Here is a 26,572-nt window from a genome sequence, read left to right on the forward strand (position 1 = left end):
TGTATCATTCCAGTGACAGGAACTATTAAAACCTTTGAGTAGTTGCACTGAAATATTTGTGCAGAATTCCACCATTCGATAGGAGGCCCTTTGACAATACTTCAAAGCATGCACTTCTCCCAAAAATGCACTTTCCTAACTGTTCTACTAAATGCACTGTGATATACTTCCTGGCCTTATCCAGCTGAGTTTGCAGTTGGTCTGAGCATCAAAGCAATAAATGAATCCAAACTGGCCATGCGACTTTTGTCCTAGCAGTCTGGTGAGAACTCCTTTCTAGCATCATTCGGTTTGAAATTGTAACTATTGTAATTTGAAGTTTATACTTGAACAACAAGAGGATCATTGTGCTTGTATTTAGTGTGCTGTGGCCGAAGTCTAGAATCCCTGGTGTCTGCTAGCGTTCTTTGTTTTTCAGGAATAGAGGTAAACTGTTCCTGAAACACAGTGCAGGGGCTGGATGTCTAACCTGTACCCTAACTCTAGAATTGAAAACCTGTACTCAGAATGGTTTTCTAGAATTTTACCAGCGTAAGTCGTGCTGCGTAGCCTTTTTTGAGTCACACAGTAAAAACGTTGCTAGTCAGTCGTGTTGTTATTCGCTTCCAGTTCAAGGCCTCTTGATTTATAACTAGTAAGATATCTACCCTTGCAGCTATGTGGATCTCATAGCTTACCTGCATGAAAATTATCGTTTGGCCGGGGGCACCTGATATGGGGGACGATGTTCTGCAGCTTTAAGGATGGAAATTGATGGAATCACAGTGGTAAGGTGGAGGCTTGCAATCTGTGAGACAGGACTGGTAGACTGTGGGGGCTGAAGTGATAGTCTGTATTAATTAGCTTGCACAGGGGAGTCACAGAAATGTAAGCCTACTCTAACATGTCTGATTGCTCTCTCCTCCTCAGGCAGCCCCATAGGACGCAACATGCTTCTAGTGAAAACCTGGGATCTGAAAACTTGGAATCGGAAGCGGAGGACTTTTCAGATGAAGCAAGTGCTGAAACGTTCTACGGCACCACTCCTCCCAGCAATCCCCGACAGATGAAACGCATGTCTACGAAGCACCAGAGGACTAACACAGGGAAACAGGCTAGCCGCTCCACCATCAAAGGTACAAAACTGCTGCAGGCTTTTCTAAAACATGGTTTTGATGTGGTGTGTTTTGCTGTGGCTACTGTTACCTTTATATGGACTTCAGTCCTCTTAGTACAGCTTAGACCCGAAAACTTTCCTTCCCCATGCTCATTCACAAATAAACATTAAATGGTCTTTTCTACTTCGCGTTGCCTCTTCTGGGTAGCTGCTAAGGTGATATGGGCACCAGTGTGCTAACCCATTGATGCTGCCTATATAGCTGTGTCCGATTAAGTAGTCTTATTTCTATAAGTCTTCGAAAATTTGGAGAAGAGACTTAAAATATGCCCAAATATTAGGAAGCAGAATAATTTTATATTCTAACTATGTTCTCGAATATGAAGGAAAAGTATATTTTGTGTATCTTGTCGTAGTCTCTGCCAGCAAGGAGAGTGGATATTTAGACAGATCCATGTCTGTAATGCATCTCCTGCTCCAGAGAGGTGGTAGGGCATGGAAAGACGTAGCAGCATCATTAGGAACAACGGCTTCGGAATCTGTGTGTAACCTGTTTATCACAGGTTTGACTCCAGGCAAGTTCAGCTTCCATACTTTTTAATGACTACCAGGTAATCATGGTGTTAATAACATCTATTATTTTTAGTAGCCAGAGTCAATTCCATTTGTTGTGAGTACATATGTACATGGCCCAGTACGATACAATCTGTTTAGTTTCTTCTGAGATAGCACCCTTGGAAAGAAAACAAACCTTCCTTTCAAATGTAAATAAAATCCTCTTGACGAAAGTGGCGATAACTTTGGATGGACGGAGGAATGTAGTTCCACCAGCTCTCTGATCCGAAAGGAATATCCCCATGGCTGGTAGGAGCCTGAATTTTGAACAGCATTTTCTAAAAGCAAACTAGATCAAGTTTGGAATATTGTACGTCCTTGATTGGTTGGGGATGTGCCAACCTATTGTATGGTGTGTTAGTGAATTAATTTGTATCAAGCATTTCATTTCTGAATTGGTGTTCGATGCCCTAATGTTTCAAACCAAATATATATGATAATAATGCAAGGGCAACTGACGACCAAGTTAAACCCTGTCATATCCAGATGCATTCTTGAGTATGGGTTGGAGGTAGGTTGGGAACTACAAGATTGAGTAGCTGACATGAGGGGAATGTGAGAGAAGACATAATGGATGGGGAAGCTACAGGACCACTCTATCACCTCTGAAGTTTCTACTGACACTTGTGGACAACCCAAGTCATGAAAATGTCCAGTCATGTGAAGGTTTGTGAACAGTTAGGTTGATCACCTTTTCAGTGCAGACTCAAGGAGATCACACTTCCATTCCTTTTTGCCACACCATTGCATTGGAAATTGAGTCAATTTCATAAAAACGATACAGTGGATTCTGGGAAATACAGTAAAGCTTTATGCAACAACAATGAGGAGTTTACAAAGTCACTGACTGGTCAAGACTCTAGCTTATAAATCATAGTTGGTGTGGCATGGAGAGATGATGACAAATGTAAAGACATATAGGCCCCTTATCTTCAAAAAAATGTTATAACACTCTTCTCGAAGGAAAAAAGAAAAGTACTCGAACCGATTAATAACTAGCCTCAAAACATAGATTTGTTAAAATGTGTTCTCTATTTTCTGCATAGCTTGTATTGCATGTGCACCCCATTTAATTTTTTTTATAAAAATTGCTGAAAATATAACGAAAATGCTAATAAAATGAGGAGACTGTGAAGTGGTGCGGATAAATTCTTATTGCTAGAAATCCTAATCATAACATTTATTGCCGAGTATTTTATTGAAATGTCCTTATAAAAGGTGCAGTGATTTTATTAATATGGTCTTCATATATTCTTGATATATTATGCAGAAGGGATTGTCTTATATCCCACAATTTTTCTTATGTGGATTACTTAGTGCCATTATTGGAATGACAATGTGTGGGGATTTTTCCCAAAGACAGTGTCCCGGACACGCAGAGTGTGAGCTCTTATAATATAAAAGGGAGGCACTGGTATGGGCCCTAGTATTACAGAATAAATAGGAATGTGGTTCTTGATTCACAAGAGGAACTTGGAGACGGGCAATTTTATTGCACGAGGAAGGCACGATAAGGGCACGTGTACTAAAGGCAGGCCGAAGTAGGTTTCAGAGTGGCAGGGGTACAAATGTTGCAAAATGAGAGGTACATTTCCACAGATGTAGTACGAATGAGAGGGTAGAAAAGATTAGATTGATAGTGAATAATTTGGGCTGACTGCCTCTGGAATGTCTCTTAACATTAAGCTTTAATTGTAGTAGTTCTTATGAGGATTGAATAAACACGTCATTACTTTGTTAGCATGATTAATGATGTGCAGATGCATATAGGGTCTGATTGCTTTTTGGAGTCAGGAGCTACAATTGCACAGAATTAAATAGGGGACTTCTCATCAACTGTTTGGTGAGGGAATTCAAAACATTAGAATTATTAGTCATATGGACAAAATTAGTCCATAAATAGCAAAGAACAGATATCAGTTATGCCCTAAAAGAGCTTCAGAAGCAGCATTTCTACCCGTTACTACTTCCCTTTTCCTTTTTTGATGGGTAACATAACATGGCCCAAGGTGAGTACTAATGCATTTCCTAAACATACCTTTGCATGCCCCCCACAAACTTGTTTTTATTAAATAAAAGAAGATGTATTTTAAGATGTCTAGGTTTAATTTTCAACACTGACAGCATTTGTTTTTCCCTCCTCAAGAGAAGAGGCAAGCTTCAAAGTCGATTGATCATTTCTTACTAATGCTTTGGGTCTCATGTCCCTCAGGGCTTTGATGCCTTATGTCTGCTTCGGCGAGACCCTTCCTGGGGCACCTGTATGACCAGTGGCCGCAGGTTTTAGGTGAATCTGGGAATCTAGTTCTCCTGAAATGTTGTTCATTTCCAGCTGCGCTAGGCGCTTCATGGCAGTCTGTGGCACGGAATAGTCTTAGAAATTTCTCAACAACCGCTAGTGACAGATGCTCCCCTCCAGAGCTGGAGGAATCTCACTGGAGGGTGTGAAATAAAATAACACTGGGAACATTCGCCATCTCTTTAGTCACAGATGGTTGCAAGCTTTATGCTCAATCTGTCTATGGGTAAAGTCTCTTCTGTTTTCAGTTGTTTACGTTAGGACAAATTCAGGGTATCTTTAAGAAGTTCTTTGATATTTGTATATGAAGCAAACTATTTGGGATATTTTGGTTTGATAAACTGTTGCCAATAACCCCCTCTGTTATTACCTTATAGGGCTAAGTATTTGACAGAGTTTGATTGCTTAGGAGATTTTTAATAGAAAACCTGCCACAGTAAGTAAGTATTAGACGAATTTAATAGTATCATGCCACAGTTTGATGACTAGAAAGCTGTAGTCCTGAACATTTGCGTAAAATACTTATTTTTGTCAGGTAAAGTCAGATGGCTCTGTGAGCAATCAGTTTATTAATATATTTTAAAATATGGCAAGAACGTTCATAATGGGAGAGAAAGAAGCCCCATGTGAATAGTGAAGATATTCACTCTGGGTAATCACTGCTCTAGATCACAAACATTTTCTTCCCCAGCATACTCCTTCCGTAAATTCACAAACATGTTTGAATAAAATACCAGGGGTTTCAAATCTCTGGAAGGGAATATCCGAGAAGTGGAAACCTCATTGGAATAACGTTTTTTGCAGTGATTGTTCTACCTCCGAATTAGTCCTTGCATTAGATTTTAGTGTCGGAATGCTCACAAAAAGGCACTTATCTCATTTCAGAACTTTGCTATTTACTTCAAGTGAACTGAGAGTTAAGAAATGTTCTGCTTATATATATATATATATATGTCCAGGAGAAGACGGACTGAGAATAATTTGGTTTCTTTAGAATCTATAACATCATGATAGATTTCCAAGCACAGTTCCTAATCGTGTGGAAGCTATTGAACCTAGCTACTGCATAAATGTGCTGTAGGCTGCTCATCCGCCATAACAGCCTGTAACTCTGTTCACTGTAACATGACCGTAAAACCATAGTCCGAGATTCGCAGCATTTTCATAATATGCAACATTAAGTAGCTATGAGGGAAGCTTTCAAAGCTTTGAAGTTGGAGTCCCCATATCAAAAGTTTGTGACGGTCTCCTAATTGCTCTACAGCCCTGCAAAATATATTCTCACCATAGCTTTCTGTAGGCAATAAGTAACAGTCAAGTGTCTTTTAATCTAGATGTAAACTTCAGTATATATGGGCTCAGTGATTTGATCATATTTTGAGTGGTGCTTCCTAAAAGTGCAACCATTCCTTTTTTCTAATTTTGATTGAAAAATCCAATGTTTTCATAAACCCACAGGTTTGCACTGTGCTTGAGCGAGGGTGCCAGTCCTCTTCACACAACACTAACAACACCTTCGTCTTTGTAGGAAAAGGACTGTCATCTGCTTTGTGCTCCCCTGACTTTGTGTATCCAAATTATGTGTGAAAATTGGGGTACCCCTAAAATGTTTTCCTAAATCAGGGTCGAGATACTGTATGTGGATAAACCATTTAGGAAATAGATAAAAAGTGGACCTATGATAAACAAAGACCATGTGTGACCAGAAAAAGGAAGGTATCAAAAAATATAATTTTTTATTACTTTTAGAAACCAAGTATTTATAAGAAATATTTTTATATATATTATATTTTCAAATAATATTAAAGGAGACACAAAATAACGTCAATAAAAATGTTGATAAATATACAATTTCTGTCTTGGCCCATGTATTGAGTACAAAAAGGAATATATGATTGTTACTAATGATATTCACACATACTTATATATTCATACATGGCCTAATAATACACCAATTTGCAGCATGTCAGACATGATATTGTAATTGTAGACATAAACGTGTATAATAAAATAGAATTAGGACAAAGAAATCAATGCATATATTATTTTAGACAACCAAACAATGTGCTCATGGCTAACATAATTTGTGTCTTAAAATGCCTGGCCTTTATTAGGGGAATTCCTTCACAAGTAGACCTGCCTTGCAGGAGTGTTTTGTGCTGTGTTGTAAGTGTTGTAAGTCAGACAGGTGTTCACTACCAAAATACTGCATTTTGATTGGCTCCTATCTGGTTGATTTCTCGCTAGTAACTGAGACAAGACTTGCACTTTTATCAACTTGAAAGCAGCTCTCATCTCTGATGCTTCCAGTTCCTGAAATAAAGCAGCACCTGAAAACATTCCTTTCTGCGAGGTTGTAATATATATTTTAAGTGTTCCCAGTCTATGAAAATTTGGCAGACAATTACATTGTTCGCTGTAGTTTAAAATCGGGGCCTGACTGTTCTGTCTCATTTCAACGTTATTTTGTTTCATATATTTTTTATTACTTTTTATTGTTTATAAGGTTATACAGAAAGACAATTGTCTAAACTAAAAGTAGGATTTTTTTAATATGTTCATTATTTCGCTTATGTTTAATCCAGTAAAACATATTTTGAAGCCAGTGCACGTTTTTTGCAACCAGATAAAACTACTGACAAAAAGTGTGAGAGAAGTAAAAAGATAAATGAAATTTCCGTTCCACTTCCCATTTAAATAACCTCATTACCCAGAGGTGCCCAAGTTAATTTTAAGTATCAGATCTGTTTGAAAGCATCTTCCTTCATCTAAAAAAAGAAAACAACCTCCCATGCATTTTAATGGGACTTTAAAGAGCCTTCTGTGTCTACCAGACTGTTACTATTTAAAATTGAGAAGGTATTAAGCAATACAGAGAACGAATAGACTGGGGAACGGATGTGGAAAGGGGATGGTGGACTCGGGTCGGAATCTATTTCTTCGGAGTATGTATTATCGATGACTAAAACTCATACGTCCACTCTTGTTTTCTTTAAACAGCAACTTTCATATCTGCATTAACCTATTAATGTTAATTTACTTGCCTGCTCCATTATAAAGGTTTTAAAATCAAGAGCTAATATTCCAGCAATATGGCATCCGTGTGTGCCTCTCTTATGCCACGAATATGGAATGTTAGCACTGTAGTTGTTCGTCAGAACTCTCAGGTGAAGCTGACAAAGAACACCTGGTATCTGCTGACAGACTGTGCTGCTATTGGAAGTATGTTTCACCCTTCCTGCCAAACTCTCTTTTTTTTATGTGGATGATATAGATATTTAAGAATGTATAGACAATGTTCTATTATTTTAGCTTCTGGAGCTCCAAGCATAATTCCAAATATAAAATCGTGAGAGAAAGCTGTTTTGCCTAAAAATGTATTTGTCAGATCCTGGGAGAAGCTGAGCATTTTTCACAGGGTAAAATCACCTTAACACTCCCCGCAATCCCTAAAATTAGTATAGCACCACTAACAATGTATATTATGAGTAAAATCTGTTATCACCTTTTATGTATGCTTACAATGCCAGTATTACCCAGGGTGGAGGGCATTCTAAGGTAGTTATTGACCAGAGTGGAGTTGGGCCCTCTGCTTTGCTTCTAGCCCTCTGTAGGGTTTGTGTGAGTTTAGTACCCACATGCAATAAATCGAGGCACCCTGTTTAAAACATTATCTTATTAGTACTAGCAGATGTGCACATTTACACCTTCGTTATGAATATTACATTTCATAACGAAGGTGTAGATGTATGTCATCTATCTGTGCTAGGAGCATTCTCAGCTGTTGGCCTGTCCTGGCTGACTAAAATATAATGTCAACATAACCTTATACCTACACTTTCCTCGAATTCAAAGGGTCAGGTCCTAACTCATGCAGATCTACTTTCTGATAAGATCCGTTCCCTTCAGCCTAGGAACCCTGTAGTAAGCACATTATTGCATATGCTACAGACGTAAGTGTGCCTCCTGCACAGCCTTACTTTCGCCAGAGAGTGTTCCTCAAATTATCATTTATTTGATATACATATCAGTGTCCCAGTTTTCTTAATCTAGCTGAGATTCTTTAGTTCATTTGTCTTTCATTGAAAAAACGATTACATCCTGGTGCATAAAAGCATTAGAACACTGCCTTTGAACCGGCCTTCGTTTAAGAAAATGGCTGTATAGAACTGGACATTAATCCCCCTGAAAAATGGAAATCCCTGAATTGCATTTAAGAATTTAATGTGGGATAATAATTCAATGTACGTTTGAGATGTAAAATAGCCCCTCATGCATGGCAATACAGTCAGTCCACAAGCGGAGGTATGATACACCAAACATCCAATATCACAAAGTGATACAGTTTTTAGCCAAAGCCCAGCCATTGTAAAGTTTAAAGAATTGGTAAGCATAGGATTCAGACAGACGAGATGTCAAGCCAGGCTTAAAAAAAGAAAAGTTAAATGATTGTAAAAGAAAGAGCAGTTGTTGGGGTCGGGGCTAAGTACCAGTATCCCCTTGACTCACGACCAGCCCCAGTAAAGAGAAACCCAAAACTTGTTGAAGAGGACGTCACCGGAATAGGCACTTGTGGTCAGCAAAGGAGACAACTGCGCTTACTGGTTTGGGATTTCGTCTCCCAGTTGTAGTTTGCGTTGAAGTGCTGCCTGGAATACTTCTGCTTCGCTAGCGCCAACTGTGGAGTGAGTCACAGTGAGTCAGGTTTTTTCAGAAAGAAAGCTTTGATTGGGGAAAGTAAATGACGGTTTCTAAACTCAATGAAAGGCCTGTGTCAGTTCTGCAATTTGAAAGTCTTGAGTCAAAAGCACACAAGTGTGTTGCACAATGCACTTGCAGAAATAGAGAAAGTGAATGAGGCTGTCGAGTAAATGAGATTACAGCTCAGTTCTCAAATTGATTGGACTGACCAGGCAGCTGTGTTCCAGGACTTCAAGCCCACGTGTTAAGCGCGAATGAACAAAGATCAAACATTTAAAACACAGCTGACTCTGAATCAGCCTTTTTCTGTGTGTCATTTGTCATGAGACCAATGGCACTGCATGGCTTCAAATTAGTTATCCACTGCCAGTGCTTTAAGCAAGCTCTGGAGTTTGTACACAACTAACAGACATAGATAAGTCTTAGCTTTTTGGGGGACACGCTTGTAGCCTTGCCTAAGTACAGATATATTTCAGTGGACTGTTCTTGGTCTGGGCTCACAGTGTTTGAGCTCTTCCCATAACTTTCAACCTAATGCTGACCAAGTTCTCCCCCTGCAAAAAGTCAAACTAACAAGAGTGCATTCCATTTGTGTAATTCAAAATGATGGGGCTTTACAGTGCTGCCCTGTGTTGTCGAGTGTGGATGTCCCAGGGCTCCGGTGTGGAGCCAATGTCATAGCATTTGTTCAATTACCTATTGGGCTCTAATGGAACAAAAGCTGCAGTACCCTAAGACGAGGGGGTTACAAAAGTGAACTGTATGCGGGTAAGATATTGAATGAGAAGGCGCCATACAGCTTGAAATTTGGAGCCAGTAAGTGTATGTGAAAGCTGCTCCTTGGCTAAAATGTGCCATAGTCTGGTAATCCATTGGGCTAGTGGGGGCGGGGTTGACTTGTTTTCAGTGCAGTGCGAATAGCGGACGGTTCACATGTAGCATACAACTAATGAGCGTCCACTCAACTTGCATCATTGCTACAAGGGTTGTAGGACATATCCCCAGGATCACCATCCGGTAGGAGGAGGGGAGGGGGTTTCCCACAGTGGCTTTATTATGCCTAAAAAACTCCTTCTAGAAGTTGATAATCGATGTGAGCGACCTCCAAATCTGATGAAAATCGCCTCTAGCATTGCGGCACCGCCAACAGATGTCAAAGGACCCAGCATATATGGCAGACAACCGAGATGGTGTGTAATACCACTGGAACATGAGTTTATATGCTGTTTCCCCGAGAGAGAGACTACAGTACATTTTGGGTATGTCGGCTTAGAGTATCCCATTGTTTAGGTGTTATCTCTTCTGAGTCACTGTTGTCGCACCAGAACTGGTAAGGATGGGTATAGGCAGGCGTAGAGTGTTTTATCACGTTTTATATATCCATCATATGTGCGCATTAGTTGCTCAAAGGGAGTGTATGGTCGGATGACCTCTGGGTATACAGAAGGATGGAGTGCAAAGTGTCTCAATTGGTCTCGGAGCGTCCGACAGTCATTATCAGTTTAATCTTTAAAAGGGCTGTGGGCCAACGCAGGGAAAAACGCAGGGTTGCGTGCAATAGGTGTGTTAAGTGAGGGGAAGGTGGTCAGGCTCTTAGTGAGAACCAGTTTGTCCCAAATGTCAAGCATTGTTTTAGTAGGAGTGGAAATAAATGCACTGAGGTGCCGGGAGTACTTGGGAATCCACTCGGGATCCTAAAGTAGTGTACAAGTCACCGCTCTGGCCATATGGAGCAGAGGCTACCCAGTCAGAGACGAAGCGTGGATGTGCTGCCTAATATTACTCTTACTATTTAACAACAAGGGGTGGTGATGGGCAGAGTGTCTGAATTAAGCAGAATACTCTCACCCAGTCAAGAGATCAGGGCTAGATCCAACACCGTTTTTAGCTCACTGCACCATCCCAGCTCACAACCTGGCTATATGCAAATTAGTCTGTTCCTGTCCAGTGCATGATGGGAACAGTGCAAACCAAACTACCAAGCCAATTCTTACACTGGGAAGGAAACAAGCTTCTGGGGAACGGTTTCTGGCATTTCAGCCGTCGTCGGCCCGGCTTGCTTGAATCCTGATGGTGCAATGAGCAAGGGACTCACATCTGAGTATACCCTTCCACGCTTATGGTGGACAAAATATTTAACAGCAAGGGGTGGTGATGGACAGAGTTTCTGAATTAAGCAGAATACTCTCATCCAGTCAAGAGATCAGGGCTAGATTCAACACCGTTTTTTAGCTCACTGCACCATCCCAGCTCAGAACCTGGCTATATGCAAATTAGTCTGTTCCTGTCCCAGTGCATGATGGGAACAGGGCAAACCAAACTACCAAGCCAATTCTTACACTGGGAAGGAAACAAGCTTCCGGGGACCGGTTTCTGGCATTTCAGCCGTCGTCGGCCCGGCTTGCTTGAATCCTGATGGTGCAATGAGCAAGGGACTCACATCTGAGTATACCCTTCCACGCTTATGGTGGACAAAATATTTAACAACAAGGGGTGGTGATGGACAGAGTTTCTGAATTAAGCAGAATACTCTCACCCAGTCAAGAGATCTGGGCTAGATTCAACACCGTTTTTTAGCTCACTGCACCATCCCAGCTCAGAACCTGGCTATATGCAAATTAGTCTGTTCCTGTCCCAGTGCATGATGGGAACAGGGCAAACCAAACTACCAAGCCAATTCTTACACTGGGAAGGAAACAAGCTTCCGGGGACCGGGCCGACGACGGCTGAAATGCCAGAAACCGGTCCCCGGAAGCTTGTCTCCTTTCCGGTGAAGAATTGGCTTGGTAGTTTGGTCTGCCCTGTTCCCATGATGCACTGGGCCAGGGACAGACTAATTTGCATATAGCCAGGTTCTGAGCTGGGATGGTGCAGTGAGCTAAATAACGGTGATGGATCAGGCCCTGATCTTTGGACTGGGTAAGAGTGGTCTGCTTAATTCAGACGCTCAGTTCATCACCACCCCCTTTTCTAATATTACTCTTAAGAGATTAAGGCATGCAAGTCTCCCACAATCATGTGTCTGCATCATATGGGTATTAGAAATTCTGGGTTGATTCCCATTCCACAATATCTTCTCGGGAGATTGGAGTAGGCAAGGTCTGGAATAGGTACAAAGCCTGTAGTAGGATGTTCGTTTTCACTACATTAACCCTTCCCATCCACAAAATCGGCAGGGGCCTCTAAGATGGCACAACAGTGTGGGGGCCAGTTCGCTCTTGTCATGTGGCAAGTGTGATGGTGAGAGATAGGTCCAGGTACTTAATCTTATCGAAGCATAATCAAAACAAGGCTAGGTTCTGGAGCTGAGGCTAGTCAGCCGATGGTACCGTGATATTGAGTATGCTTGATTTGGACATATTCACCTTAAGCCAGTTAAATGTCTCAAATTCCGTGAGGCTTGAAACCACCGCCAGGATGGGAGGTGGTTGTTTGCGAGAGTTTAAGAAGTAGGTCATCTGTGAATATATTGATCTTGTGCATTTGACCTCCAAAGGTTATGCCCTCTATGTTCCTGGCCTCCCAGATATGAGTGGCTAAGGCAAATAGGAAGAGTGTCAGCGGGCAGCCATGCCTCGTACTGCTCCGAATTGTAACGGTATTCTACCCGTTGACCCCAATGGTGGCCACTGAAGCTACGTAAGAGGCCATGATCCTGGAAATCATCTACGAGCCCAACCCTATTTTAACTGAGACCCCACTCAGGAAAGCCCAGTTAACTCGGTCAAAGGCCTTCTCTACGTCCAGCGAGAGAAGGCAAGCTGGTATATTACGACAATCCACCTTTTCCACCAAATGCGGTACCCGACACACATTATCTGCTCCCTGACGATTACGTAGGAAACCTAACTGATCAAGATCCATTCAGAGAGGCATCATTCATTTCTTGTGGCTAGGATCTTAGTGAAGATTTTTGCATTTGTTTTCAAAGGTGCAATGAGTTGATAGGTGGAGCAGACTGTCGGTCCTTGCCTGGCTTTGGGATGAGTAATATTTCTGAGCCAGCCAAGGATGGGAATAATGCCTGTGTCATGTATGAAAGAGTTGAAAAGACCACCAGGTGGTCACCCAAGTCAGACGCAAATAGCCAATAGAACTGAACGATATGCCGTCTGGTCCAGGAGTCTTTCTCAATGGTAGTGTGCGCAGCGCCAGACGAAGTTCCTTCTCTGATATAGGGACCTCTAGCAGTTCTACATGTGCAGTCTGCATAGGCTCCCAGTCATATTGCGCCAAAAACTCTGCTGGTGGAGCGTCCTTATACTGGGCCTGGTAGTACTCATGGAATTCCCTCCTCTTATCACGTACTGTTGTTGTCCAGTCCCCGGTTGATGCCTTGACTTTGGCGTTACGTGCTTTTGCTAGTGCTTGGCGTAGTCTACGGGCTTTTCGCTTTTTTCCCACATTCATAGTAGCGCAGGGTCTAAATTGGAGTGGCATGATGAGCAAAAGAACATTGGATTTAAACCGGATCTCTTGACTGGGGGTGAATGTTTGATTTGTTCTGCATTTCGTCCATCATTTGTATGTCTTTTGACCTCTCCCTAGATGGCGGGTACGGAGAAGCGAGTCCCCAATGCAGAGCCTGTATTGTTTTTGCTTGAACCAGTTTAAAACTGCATTGCCAGGTGCTCTGCCACACAAGGGAATGGAGCTGGTGTCCCCCACTGTCCCTTATGGCGGCTGAGCCAATCCTGGTGCTGTGGATGGGGATCAGATGCTCAAAGGGGACTGGAGAGGCCGAAGCTCGTGTCCTACTCAATCGCAAGTCACGCCATGCCTCCAATATGATGATTTTAAATGAATTAGTCCCTCAACTACCAAATAGTTCCAGCCTGCAGGGAAAAGAAACAGGGCGGTGATCTAACTATAATCGCCAAACAATCCATAAATTGAGAGAAAATTATAGCTGATTTAGCAGTATTTCAGATAAAATAGACTGACCCTTATAAAGTCTTGTGTCATATTGTTCTGTGGTCAGATCCAAACACTTTGAGGAATATCGGGACAAAATATAAAGAAAGCTGAATCTTACATGGCAACACTACAAATTAATAATGAACCTATCAACGTTATGACTGACCATATTGTTAATCCTGGGAAGCTTAGTTAATTCAAAGCATTGAACAACGAGAAGTGCTTAGGCCTTGTGAAAAGTAACAATGCGACTGGGTCACTATGTGACTTACAACTGGCTAAAGTACACAGAGACCTTCTAATAAACTCCCAAGTATGACTTAACAACACTGATATTACTAGATTTGTCTTCCCGAGTTTGATACTGCAGCCCACCGGTTGCTATTACAATGACTGGTGGAATGTGATATCAGCGGTATAGCCTTGAGTTTGATTTACTGTTTCTTGACTGATTGGTACAAGTAGAATTAGGTCTCTATTTTACTTCATTTACATATGAACCCCTATTGAAAATGTTGGACTTACATCATTGATATATGCAGATAATGAACAAGTTACCTACCTTCAGTAATGATCTTTCTGGTGGATACTTTAACTGGTTATTCATCACCTTCAGAATATCCTCAGGCACCAAACTAGATCTAAAAGCTTTAGCAGCAGTGTTCCATCGTGCTGCTAGGTGGCACAGTATGGTTCCACATTGATTTACGCCCCAGAAGTGATGGACTGGAACCGCATTTAAGCACCATCCCTTCACACCAACATGTTTTTTCTTGACTCCTTGCACACCTTTGAAAGTCATGCACAAAATAATTGGAGATGGCAGTGTAGAGATTTCTAATTTGAGATATGTTTTATGGTAAAAAGAGCCTACTCTTTTTACCATGGGAAAGCAGTGAGGAATCTGCTGTAAGATTGAGTATCCACCAGATAAGAGTGTTACTAAAGCTAAGTAACTTTCCCTTCTGGAAGATACTTCTAACAGATTTCGCACCTTTAGGGTCAATACCAAAGCAGTATATCCCAAGGTGCAGGGTCTCTGGAGTGGGCTCAGACCAAAAATGCCTGCAGGACAGAATGGGTAAAATGCTCTTCTCTTCGGGCATGGCTGTCAAGCTAGTAGTGCTTTGTAAATGTGACAGACACCCACATCGCAGCCTCACCGATTCCAGGAACAGGCACTCTGCATGCTAACGTGGTGGTAGCAGCCTTGGCCCTGGTGGAATGAGCCCCTAGTTCATCTGGAGGCTGCTTTTACCCAAACTGTAGTAGACCATAATGCAAAAGACTATCTACCTTGACAGAGTCCTTTTCAGTACTGTTTTGCCCATCTTTGCTCCACAGAACGCTGATCATCTACCCAGTGTGATCAACGTTAAAACTTATTTAGGGTCCCACTGATGGAGTTTCTCTTCCTCTTTTGCGAAGTGAGGTGGGTCAAAGAACATTGGACGGATGATAGAGTGCCCAACGTGAAAAGAAGTCACAACTTTCAGCAAAAATTCCTCCTTGTTCCTCAACACCAGTTTGTCTGGAACTGATGGTGTAGATCAAGAGTCTTGACCTCACTCACAGATGAACTGAAGTAATTGCGACATGCAAGAGGTCAAAGTCAAAAGACGTAACGATCAGCTGTGCATCGGCTTAAAGGGCGTATATGTGAAAAAAGTCAGTACCACCTTAAGGTCCCACTGTGGCTTCTCAGACAGTTTGGAAACTGATATTTTGTATCAAACCTTTGATTAAACCATCATAGCAGGTGATTCAAATAAGGACAGTTGACTCAGAAAAGGTAAGAAGGCAGATTGGTAACCCTTAATTTTGCCCGCTACAGCTTTTGCTTGTGCCAAAGACAACAAAACATTCCACAGTTTGGCTTGCAGTGGATATGTTTTGGGGGCTCCAAACATGCTGCAATTTTGCCTCAGTGCCTGGAATAAATGGCTTTTCCAGGCAACGAAAACAACATCCACAATCTCTGGCGTTGGATTAACTGCTACTGCTCATTCGCCACGAAAAAAGTGTAGATTGCGCAGATTTGGGTAAAGAACCCTGTAATACTGTTTTGACATAAGACCCCCCTGAAGCAGTATACTGATCGATTGGAAGATGCTCATGGCTAGAAGTTCAAGTTACTGCCTTCTCCTGGTCCAATCTGAAGCAAACAGGATGACTTGGGCCTATCATTCCGTACCTTCGCCAGAACTCTGGACAGGACAGACACAGGCAAAAAAATGCACAGGATTCCAGTGCTCCACTCTAAAGCGGAATTCATATTTTTGTGAGAGTGCAACTCTTAATGGATAGGCATTTTGACATCGCTTGTTCTGTACAGTGGCAAAATAATCCAACCAGGTTTCTACCCCTGCTGATGCAAGATGTCCCTCACCTCCTTGGTATGGACCTGCCATTCGCAATCCACCCGGTGTCGCCAGCTGAAGTCGTCCACCCTGGCGTTTAAAGATCCCACTAAATGTTTCACGATTGGAGAGATTTCCCCACACTCCAGCCAGCTCAAGGTATGTAGGACCTCATGGCAAAGGACCCAATACCATACTCCGCTCTGCTTGTTGCAATAGCACATGGCAGTGGTGATGTCTGTCAGAACCTGCACCAGCCTTCACTTGATGGACTGCTGTAAGGTCTTCAACACCAGGCAGGTGGTCTGCAGCTCCAACAGATTTTTGTGGAGCTGGGTTAATGCCGGAAACCAGAATGATCTGATCTCCAACTCTCCCAAATGACCTCCCCAGCCCAGCAGGGACGGATCGGTCATTGCTGTCTGCTCTGGGTGGGGAAGAAGGAGGGACCTGCCTCTGGTTAGGTTGAGCAGCCACCTTTGCAAATCTCTTGTAGTCTTCGCCGAAACCTACATGACATCCAACAGGCTTCCTTAGTGCTATGTCCACCGATACTTTAAATCCCACTGCAGATCCCACATATGCCACCTGGCAAAGTGGACAAGCAGGTTGCATTAGGCTAGCAGGCCAATAAGCCTCAGAACCACACTCACCGAAATCCCGAACCGAGGCTGAAACAAATGTTCATAACCCAAATATCTTCGACTCGTTGTGATAGAGAAAAGGCAGTGAAATGTAAATGTGCAGAAATGCTCCTACAAAGGGAAGCTTAAACAAAGGAGCCGGGTGCAACAATATCAGGAGGTGGTCTACGACTGACTTTATCATGCCCACCTTCAACAGCCAGTTATTGAGGCAGGGTGAAAATGTTATCCCCAACTTTGGAAGTTGGGCGGCCCCACCTCCATCACTTTTGTGAACATGCAAGGGGTTCTGGTGAGGCTAAGGGGAACAGAAAATGCTCCTCGCTAACTTTGTACCGCAAATAAATTCAGAGATTGGGATCAAGTTTGAGTGGCACATTTATGTCCCCAAAACTTTTCTGACTATAAAGAATAGTGGTTTTGGGACCTTCTTGTATTTCAGTGTGGAATTTTACATACCTGATCATCAACCGCGAAGAGTACCTGTTGTAGAAATGGCTTAGAGAGTGGGAATGTAACTGGGCCCTAAACTTTGAGTGGGACCTGCATGTTTTCTCCAGCTGCTCTGCGACACGGTTCAGTGACTCAGATCACCTATGAGTTCACAGTGTTACATTCTCTACATGACTTGGAGTCTTGCTGTGAGCCCAAGCACTAAAGGTATACCTAGTGAGGCTCCATCATGGGCATGTGTTTCCAACAGTCGCTGCATTGTTTGAGCCCAGAAGTTTTAGGTGGTGATGTCGCTCCTTGCACACTGGATTTTACTTTTTTGAGTTAAAAAGGGGGAGCAGAGGTACAGATCTGCATTCGAAGGTGCAGAAAGAAAGGAACTGATGTGGGTGCACAGGGGCGGTGCTTATATCCAACTCTGGCCCATCACTTTTGGGTGGAACAAAATCAACTCAGAGATGCCTGGCACCTCCTAGCGGAGAAAGCTTCTGGGTCCCTGCTGGTGCTATATTCTACTCTAAAGGTGATGAATCTGAGGATAAAAAATTCATCAGAAATACAAATTCCTTCTATAATCCAATTACAGTTGCAACTTAACAAAATTGCCATTTATTATGAATTCGAGAGCCTCACTCTGGCCTCTCTACCGACCAAATTACTACATTAAGAACGTCCCCAACAGAAACCCATTGCGGGTTGGAATTATCACCGCATAATATATTCTACTGCTTTACTCAGGAATGAGCCTTGAGAAAGTCGTGGGTTACATTCCCAATACGACGAAACACGTGTTGGCTGTGAAATTCCAGGAATTAAACTTCAAAAGAATCTACCGGATCCTATGAACAAGAATCATTTCTGAATGCAAGAGTGATGAATGTGAAATACTAACATACGAAAAAGAGACATTGATATTCCACGTGTGCTAGGAAGCGTTTTTTGAATCTTCAGATAGAGTATCTACCAGAAACAGCTTTATGGAAGGTAAGTAACTTGTTCTTTTATCATATATGTTATATATGCTCTAGGACTAGGACTACTGCCTTCTAGAAGGACTTCTACCCAAAATCCTCATCACAGTTTAGGAGAGAGAGGTATTTAAATAGCTACCCGTGGTGCTGTTGAATAGGCTGTGTGTTTTAGCACCATTGTTGATCATAGACTGGGTTCCATTGCTCCTCTGCCTGCAAGGCCGTGTCATGGCCAGATCACAACACAGCACTAATTGAGACCCTGACATCAAGAAGGGCCAAAAGCCTACTAGGCCTCTAGAAGTTGCTGGCATAGAGAGTACATTTAGGACTGCTTGTCTTGGTGCCAAAGTCAAGTGGGCTAAAGAGTTTATCAGGGATTACCAAGAAAAGATTCTGGAATGTGAGAAAGGTCTGAGAAACGTCTCCACCCTGGAGAGAGGCCTATCTTTAGTACATGGTGTCTAATTGTATGTTTTTTGCTCATGCATCTATCTGCTTGCGTCGCAAGCAGTCACCCTTGAAGGATAGAAGTGTTATCATACCCGTTGTCATAGGCGTGGTCCCTTAGGCATCCTTACCACTTTCAGCAGCTCAAGACATGCAGTTGCTGAATCCTAAAGTTGGATCCTGCATGCTGATGGCTTGGTACGGTGCCTTCACTATGTGTGAACCCCGTGGTGGATCATAGGATCTCTGGATTCCCAAACAGCCCTACACAGCCCATGCGCGTTCATTGGTGGTCCCTTGCTGCCACATTGCACAAGGTAAGACTGTTCTTTATTTCTCTATAGTCAGGTATGCTCAGAGCCGTCTGCTTCTGAGTTGTCTTACTTGTATCCACCCTCGAAATATTCATACAGCCCTGAGACGTCATAACCCTTAAATATTCGTTCCATTCTAAACCGGGGTAAACGTGTGACATGGGGTGATTCTAGACTGTCAGTTTCTGCAGCACGAGTTTCATATTAACTGTGACTAACTTTTGTGTGGGTGTTTGCTGATCTTACCTTTTTTCTTGACGCTCATGCCTTTAGGGCGGCGAGACTGATTTTTTTTTTGTATTTCAGGTTCTATCCATTTTACCTTTAATCTGGGTACTTCCTTTTTAAAACCGGTTTGTATTACTTTGTTTGGCTGGTTTCTATTAAAAAGACAAAAACGATACCCGTTTCTGTTGTAATAAAATACCATCTCTGGTGAGTCAGTTCCTCTATTAGTTGCAGAATAAAAATGCCTTTATTGTATATCTAAGCTATCTGTAAGATGAGACACTTATCCTTGGTTTGGTTTACTCTCTCTTTAGTACCAAAAGGGGCAATTATAAATACGTTTAAATCAACCAATTGAAGTGATAAAAAGTCTAATGTCGGACTGATTTCCCAAAAATAAGCGTTTTATTGCTATTTTCCTTTTTAGTAAGTTTGCTCTCTACGTACTTAATTAGGTAATTATATTAACATTTGTCCATAACTCCTTCTTCTGATAAGCAGGAAGTTCAACAACTCCCTAAATATGTCAGTATTCAGTAAGCCTTTCCTTAAAACAAGTTTATTTGACCCAATGTATTTTTTTTTAGTTTGAAGTTGAATACCAGTATTGGTCTTGTATATCTTGTGTATGTGCAGAACATTTGGTTGGATGAAAAATAACCTCGGTAGAAGTTGAAACAGAAAAGAAAATAAAGTAAATATCTACATTACTTATTAGAATGCACCTCCGCCTCCTAGAAACTGCAACCTTTTTGAGCACAGAACTGCAGAATAATTTAAACTCTCAGCTGTGCAATTGTAAGCCCCTGCTATATCTTTCACCTGTGAATTTCTAAGGCCCATTTATAATGTGTGGCCTGATCCAAATGAATTATGCCACCGATGCTAGACGTAGGTATAAAGTTCTGACCTTAGACAATTTGGGGATTTTAGCTAATGGTTTTGCCACCTGGAAGTAACAGCCTATATAGATGCAAAGTACATTTTTTGGTCTAGAAAATTGAGGAGACAGTTGAACATCGTTTTTTTTATCCACTTGTGTAGTTTGTTACGGGTCCTGAAAGGAAAGGAAAACGCGGACTACCGGAGCATATTGGAGCAAAACACTATACCCCAAAATCTGGACACCTCAAAATGTACCTTAATCAGTGTTCCCCCATGTCACTGGCTCGGAGACTGTGTTATGCCTGAATTTCATGAGGCAATGTGTCCTCAACTTAAGGCACCTCCCAAAACAACAAATCCGAAAAATAAAATTCATTAAGTATTTGGGTTGAGATTGAATTGGCAGACTCAATAACTGAGTTATATAGATCAATGAAAAGTTAAAGGATTTTATTACAGAATTAAAAAATAAAGTGGTACAGAGTAAATGCTATGAAGGCACTCAATGGAGAGGTATACAGAGAATGCAAAATTCAGATATGGGCAGTACAATCAAGAGAAAAGCAAACAGTATCTCTAGCTGCATTTAAGTCTTCAGGAAATTATTTTGGTTCAACCCCAAACTCAAAGAGTTTTTATACATTATTCTTGCATATGAAATCACGGGTTCTGCGGATTCATCCTGGTGTGATCAAATGTAGCATTTCATTAGCAAATTGGAACACATCATAGAAAATGAGTTCCAAAAGAAATAGTACTATATCAATATATACATGTGAAATCAAGTGAAAAAATGCATTCTGCACATTAATTATTTTGATTTATGTTGTTATTATTATTGTTAAAAAACATTGTATATCACTTTTTCTTAACCAGCTCATTTTACACTTTGTCTGATTTTTTTTTTTAGAAAGAATGAGTGCACCAAATCAGCCCCCACACAAAGAGGTCGGCAAGCCTATTGAAATTGTGGAAGATCACAGCTACAAGCAGGAAAAAAAGATCAGGACCGCCCTTCGTTCAACAGAACGTGATCATAAGAAACATGAACAGTGCTCCTTCATGCTGGACTCGGTTGGCGGGTCCATGCCAAAAAAATCTATTCCAGACGTTGATCTTAATAAGCCTTACCTCAGCCTTGGCTGTAGCAATGCTAAACTTCCCGTGTCGGTGCCCATGCCGATTGCCAGAACTGCTCGCCAGACTTCAAGGACGGACTGTCCTGCTGACCGCTTAAAGTTCTTTGAAACCTTGCGACTTTTGCTAAAACTTACCTCAGTGTCTAAGAAAAAGGAAAGGGAACAGAGAGGGCAGGAAAATACCTCCATGTGGATGAGCCGCTCCAATGAACTTCTCTGGCTTGAACTGAAAGCATGGCATGAGGGAAGGAGCATCAATGACCAAGACTTATATCTCTACACTGCTCGCCAAGCGATTCCCGACATCATTAATCAAATCCTCACTTTTAAAGTTAATTATAGCAGCATCTCCTGTGTACGGAATGGGGCGGGCCTCAATGGTACTGCAGGGCAAGGGCAATCCAGGGCCACCCACGGTGTCAGTGTTCTCGGGCTTTCAAGCTACAAGGACCATCTGCAGCGCCAGCGGGTCTCATTTGAGCAGGTGAAGCAGATAATGGAGCTGTTGGAATACGTTGAAGCACTTTATCCATCTCAGCAAGCCCTTCAAAAGGACTATGAGAAGTATGCTGCAAAAGACTTTCAGGACAGAGTGCAGGCACTCTGTCTGTGGCTAAACATAACTAAGGACTTGAACCACAAGCTAAGGATTATGGGGACTGTCTTGGGTGTTAAAAATTTGTCAGACAGTGGCTGGCCAGTGTTTGAAATGCCTTCTCCTCGACAATCCAATGAACATGACGAGGAAGATGAGGACACGGAACGAGAGGAGGATGATGTGATGAAGGACTCCTCTGGCACTTGTTCGGACATAAGCGAGGATGAAGAACAAAGCTCTGCAAGGAACACTGCACAAATCAGGCAACTCATGGAGAACAATTTTGCAGGCAAACCAAAAGTTCCCTCTCCGGACCATTTTTTGAGGAGTCTGGATCGGCTTGCCTCGGAGGATGACTCTTTCTGCTTGGCAACACATGATTGCAGCCCCGACATTGGCTGCAGTAGGCATTGCTTGACCTCCATGTACAGACCTTTTGTAGATAAAGCTTTGAAGCAAATGGGATTAAGGAAATTAATTTTACGACTTCACAAGCTCATGCATGGCTCCTTGCAAAGAGCACGTATTGCATTAAGAAAGACTGATCACCCACTAGAGGTAGGTATATTTCCACGCAGGTTAGATGTCAATTCATTACGTTTCTAGCGATTTCATATATATATATATATATATATATGTATATATATATATATATATATATATAATATTGGAGCATTGTGTTGACGTCACAAAGAGGCTAGAATGACACACTTGATAAATGTCTCAAGAGGATGCATTAGGATCTGCAGTGCAAACAGTCACTTCAGATGGTATTCACAGGAACCTAAAACCTGAATGGCTTGTAACCGTGTCTTCCTGTCACATGGGACGCAGTGCACCTGATTAAAGTTCAGTGGATTTCTCCGACAGTGATATGAAGTTTATTATTTCACATTTATTACAGGAAGACTGTAAGCAGTGCCTATTATGAGAAAGCTTTACTCTCTAACATCTGTGTAATGCATTTAACAAAAAAATTGTTTGCAGGTTTTATGTATCTCCCTTGCTTACACTCTCCTCCCTTATCTCCCGCACTCCTGTTTGTTGTACACCTTGTTCTTGGATGAGCAGGCTTTACTGTCGTCCGTTGGCCAAGTTGCTGACTGTTTGTCCAGTGGCCAAGTTGCTATTTTAACAGGAAGATGTAGGTTCTAATATTGACTTTTCCCCTTGACCAAATTGTCAAAGACTTGAAAAATCACTCTTCTCTCTGTATCGCCTATTCTTTCCGTCTACCAAAATGAACAGTGCATAGAGAAGAATCAATCTATTGTTGCACTGTACATAAAATGTATTTGTGTATTGTTGTTCAGGCATATTGACATTTCTCCGTTTCAGGCAGCCTCATTATTAAACAATAGGGGAGTTTGTCAGTTTACTTGTGATTAAAGCAGGCTTCAAATAGAAGACAGGCAAACGGATTTCGATAGAGTTAGTTGTTGCCATGCAGGAAGCAGTGATGGGATGAACTAGAAAGAACGGGCTCGGCACTGGTAGCTCGGTAGGTTCAGCACAGAATATGGAGGATAGAAGGTTTCAGCAGGGCCAACAATTGGGAAGGGATATGTCGGAATAAGTACGATGAAAGAGCTTGAAGGGGGTGCTGTCATGTTTTCTGCTCAATTTCAGTCTTGAAATTTGATTTGAAACCAATTTGATAGACTACTTTAGCATTAGTTGGATATCAAAAGCGCAGGAGATGTCGGTGTTGAATATATGTATGTAAGCATGATGACTGACTACCAACCACTGTTAATCACGGTTAAGCATGAATGAGTAGTGTCCGCTTAAACCCCCCATTTATTAAATTTTTTGTGACAGCCGAAATGTTGTGCTAACAATTTTATTATTATGTTTTATGCTCATTTCATTTTGCGCTGGAAACTTCATTCCAAGTGAACGTAATTTATCAGCCTCCTGCCCCATTTGTCCCTTCACTTGCTACCCTTTTTATCTTCACACTGCGAGCGCCTTTGATATAAGATCAAAAATGCATGCTTGTGACACAATATCTCCCGTAATTAGCAATCTGGTTTGTTGGCTCAAATAATTATTTCCCTATCTAAGTGGAAATGGCGCTCGCTATGGGTTGCTGACATTGGCTCAGCTAGTCGGATTAACATTGTTTGACTCCATTTTAGGATTAATGAATGTTGTAAACCATAACTAACCAGTGAAGCTGCACACACACTGCTCATCTTAGTGTTGTGCGGATGTAACTGGCCTTACTGATCATTTTGGAGGAGTGAAAGGTATGGCCGCAGACCTCTTGACCCTGTGAGGAGCAGTGTGTCAAGGAGAATCTGGTTCCTTTGGTATTCTAGGCATTGTCCCCGCAGCAGTAACTCAACATTCACACTGAGACTTTCAACTCTACTAAAACTCCATTTCAGTATTCTGGCTGAGCCTCAAGGTTAACAGCTGCAGTCAATGTGTATTTGTATTATTTGTATTTGTATTATGTATTTGTAAAGCGCAACTATCGCTCCGGAAGGAGCATCCTGGCGCTGGCTGGATAGTAAGCATACAGTTGATGGAGCAGAATTAGATGGCGGCCATGACATATTCGTCTGGGAGATTGAAAATCCAGGTTTTTAGTTGCTTCCTGAATTGGGTTTCTTGAGTCTGCAACCTAAGATTTTTAGGCATGGAGTTCCAGGCTCTAGAGGACAGATAGGTCAGGGTCTTACCACCTTTGGTTTTGAGGTTGAATTCAGCTAGTTTTATCAGGTTGTCATTAGAGGATCTTAGCGTCCTGGAGGGGTTGTAGTGAGGGTAACGCCTGGTAAGATACTTTGGGCCTGTGCTGTTAAATGCCCGAAAGGCGATGATTAGAATTTTGAAGAGTATCCTTTTGTGCAGAGGAAGCCAATGAAGGGTTTTCAAAGCAGATGATGCTGAGGATTTCCTTGGAAGTTTTAGTACTAATCTGGCTGCTGAGTATTGTACACTTTGGAGTTTTTTCAGTGTAGATTTTTTCACTCCTGCCATCAGGCCATTACAATAGTCGAGGCGGGCGAGGATTAAGGCCACTGCTACCGTCTTTCTTGAGTCAGTGGGTAAGAAGTCAAAAAACTTTTTCAGAGATTTTATGATACTAAAGCAGCTTCCTGCCACATTCCTGACATGTTAGTAAAAAGATAACTCGGTGTCAAACAGGACTCCGAGATTTCTTGCTGTCACCACGGTCTGAGGAGGAGCAGTGGAGTCCTCTGGCCACCATATGCTGGGACAGAAATTGAAATTTTTTCCCATCGGGAGAATTTCTGTCTTGCTGGCGTTACATTTAAGATGGTTTTCTTCCATCCAGTGGAATACCTCCTTCAGGCAATTCTTGAGATTTTGTTCAGCATTAGTGGAGTTTTCGTCTAGTGGCACAATGAGTTGAGTATCATCGGCATACGATGTCACAAGTATGCCGAATGATTCAATCAAAGAAATAAGAGGGACCAAGTACACATTAAATAGTAGAGGGCTCAGAATGGAACCCTGAGGAACTCCCGACAGAACCTTTTTTTCTTTGGAGTGGAAATGGCCTAGTACAATGGTTTGGGATCTATCTGTTAGAAAGGATGTAATCCACGCTAGAACCACATCTGAGATACCAATGTCTTTTAGTCTGTCTAACAGTATGGAATGTGAGATGGTATCGAACGCTGCTGTAAGGTCCAATAAAATCAGGACGGCGTTCTTTCTTTGATCCTGCAGCATTTTTATGGAGTCTGTCAATTCAATTAATGCCGTCTCTGTAGAATGATGAGGACGGTAGCCTGATTGTTGTGGATGGAGTACATTGTATCTTTCTATATGGTTTTTTAGCTCTTTATAGACCATCTGTTCAGTGATTTTACCCAAGACTGGGAGGAGTGAAATTGGGCGTAGATTGGCGAGGTCTGAGGGGGATTTATTTAGCTTTTTCATCAAGGGTTTTACCATTCCCTGTTTCCATTCTCGTGGAACTGTGCCTGTATTGAGAGAGGAGTTTACAATCTCATTTATGATGGGATTCACCACATCAATTAGCTGATGGAGAATTCGTGGGGGACAGGAGTCGGAGGGAGCTCCTGATTTACATGCTAGGATTACTTCGCGTGTTTGGGATAAACTGACCGGTGTAAAAATTTTGAGACTACCAATTTTGTTGTCTCCCTGATCGGAGAGGGTAGAAGTCTGGGAGACTGGAGGTGTAGGAAAGTCTTTCTGTATTAAGTCAATTTTCTCTTCAAAAAAGTCAGCAATTTGATTGCAGAATTCTTGGGATGGAGGTATTTCGGACTGTAATGCTCTGGGATGGGTAAAAGTCTTGACTATAGAAAACAATGTTTTTTGTTTTTGTTTTGCTTCCTTGATGGCATTGATATAAAATTCTTTCTTGGCGATTTTTATACTGCAATGATATGCCTTCCTCAGCTGAATGTAGGAGTTTCTATCTGCGGAGTCATAGGTTTTACGCCAATTGCGTTGGCTTTTTTTACATAGTAGATGGGCTGTGGCTAATTCTGGAGTAAACCAGGGGGCATTTATCTTGCCTCTTTTCTCCGTTCGTCTAGAACGTTTGGGTGGAGCACGTTCTTTGATCTCATGCTGCATCCAACTATGGAAGCATTTTGAGTCTTTTTCTGCGTTGCCAGTCAGACTGGGGATCTGTGTCGGAATGATGGGCTTGAGTTTAAAATTGTCCTCTACCATTGTCCAGTTAACATAGTTCTGTGAATGATGACTGGATTTAACTAAATTTTGGGGACGTGAGGTTCTGATGCAGAAAGGGATCAGACTATGGTCTGTCCACATTTGTGGGACAGGAGATTGGGTTTCTAGGAGGGGGAAGTTGGTACAGACCCCGTACAATATGTGTCCAGCTTGATGTGTGGACTGTTTTACCCTTTGTTGTAGGTTAAAAAT

General features: G+C 41.9%; 1 protein-coding gene across 3 annotated transcripts in view; it reads left to right on the plus strand.

Annotated features, from left to right (window-relative positions):
- MAP3K4 (mitogen-activated protein kinase kinase kinase 4) overlaps positions 1 to 26,572 on the plus strand; it is a 474,364-nt gene that overhangs the window by 162,953 nt on the left and 284,839 nt on the right. For all 3 annotated transcript variants that reach the window (XM_086927243.1, XM_086927245.1, XM_086927246.1), the window contains exons 2-3: positions 910 to 1,115; positions 20,844 to 22,228. In XM_086927243.1, coding sequence (XP_086783369.1) covers positions 910 to 1,115; positions 20,844 to 22,228 — 1,591 coding nt within the window. The remainder of the gene's footprint in view (positions 1 to 909; positions 1,116 to 20,843; positions 22,229 to 26,572) is intronic.

Source organism: Lissotriton vulgaris, chromosome 6 (genome assembly GCF_964263255.1).
Source record: "Lissotriton vulgaris chromosome 6, aLisVul1.2, whole genome shotgun sequence".
Classification (NCBI taxonomy): Eukaryota; Metazoa; Chordata; class Amphibia; order Caudata; family Salamandridae; genus Lissotriton; species Lissotriton vulgaris.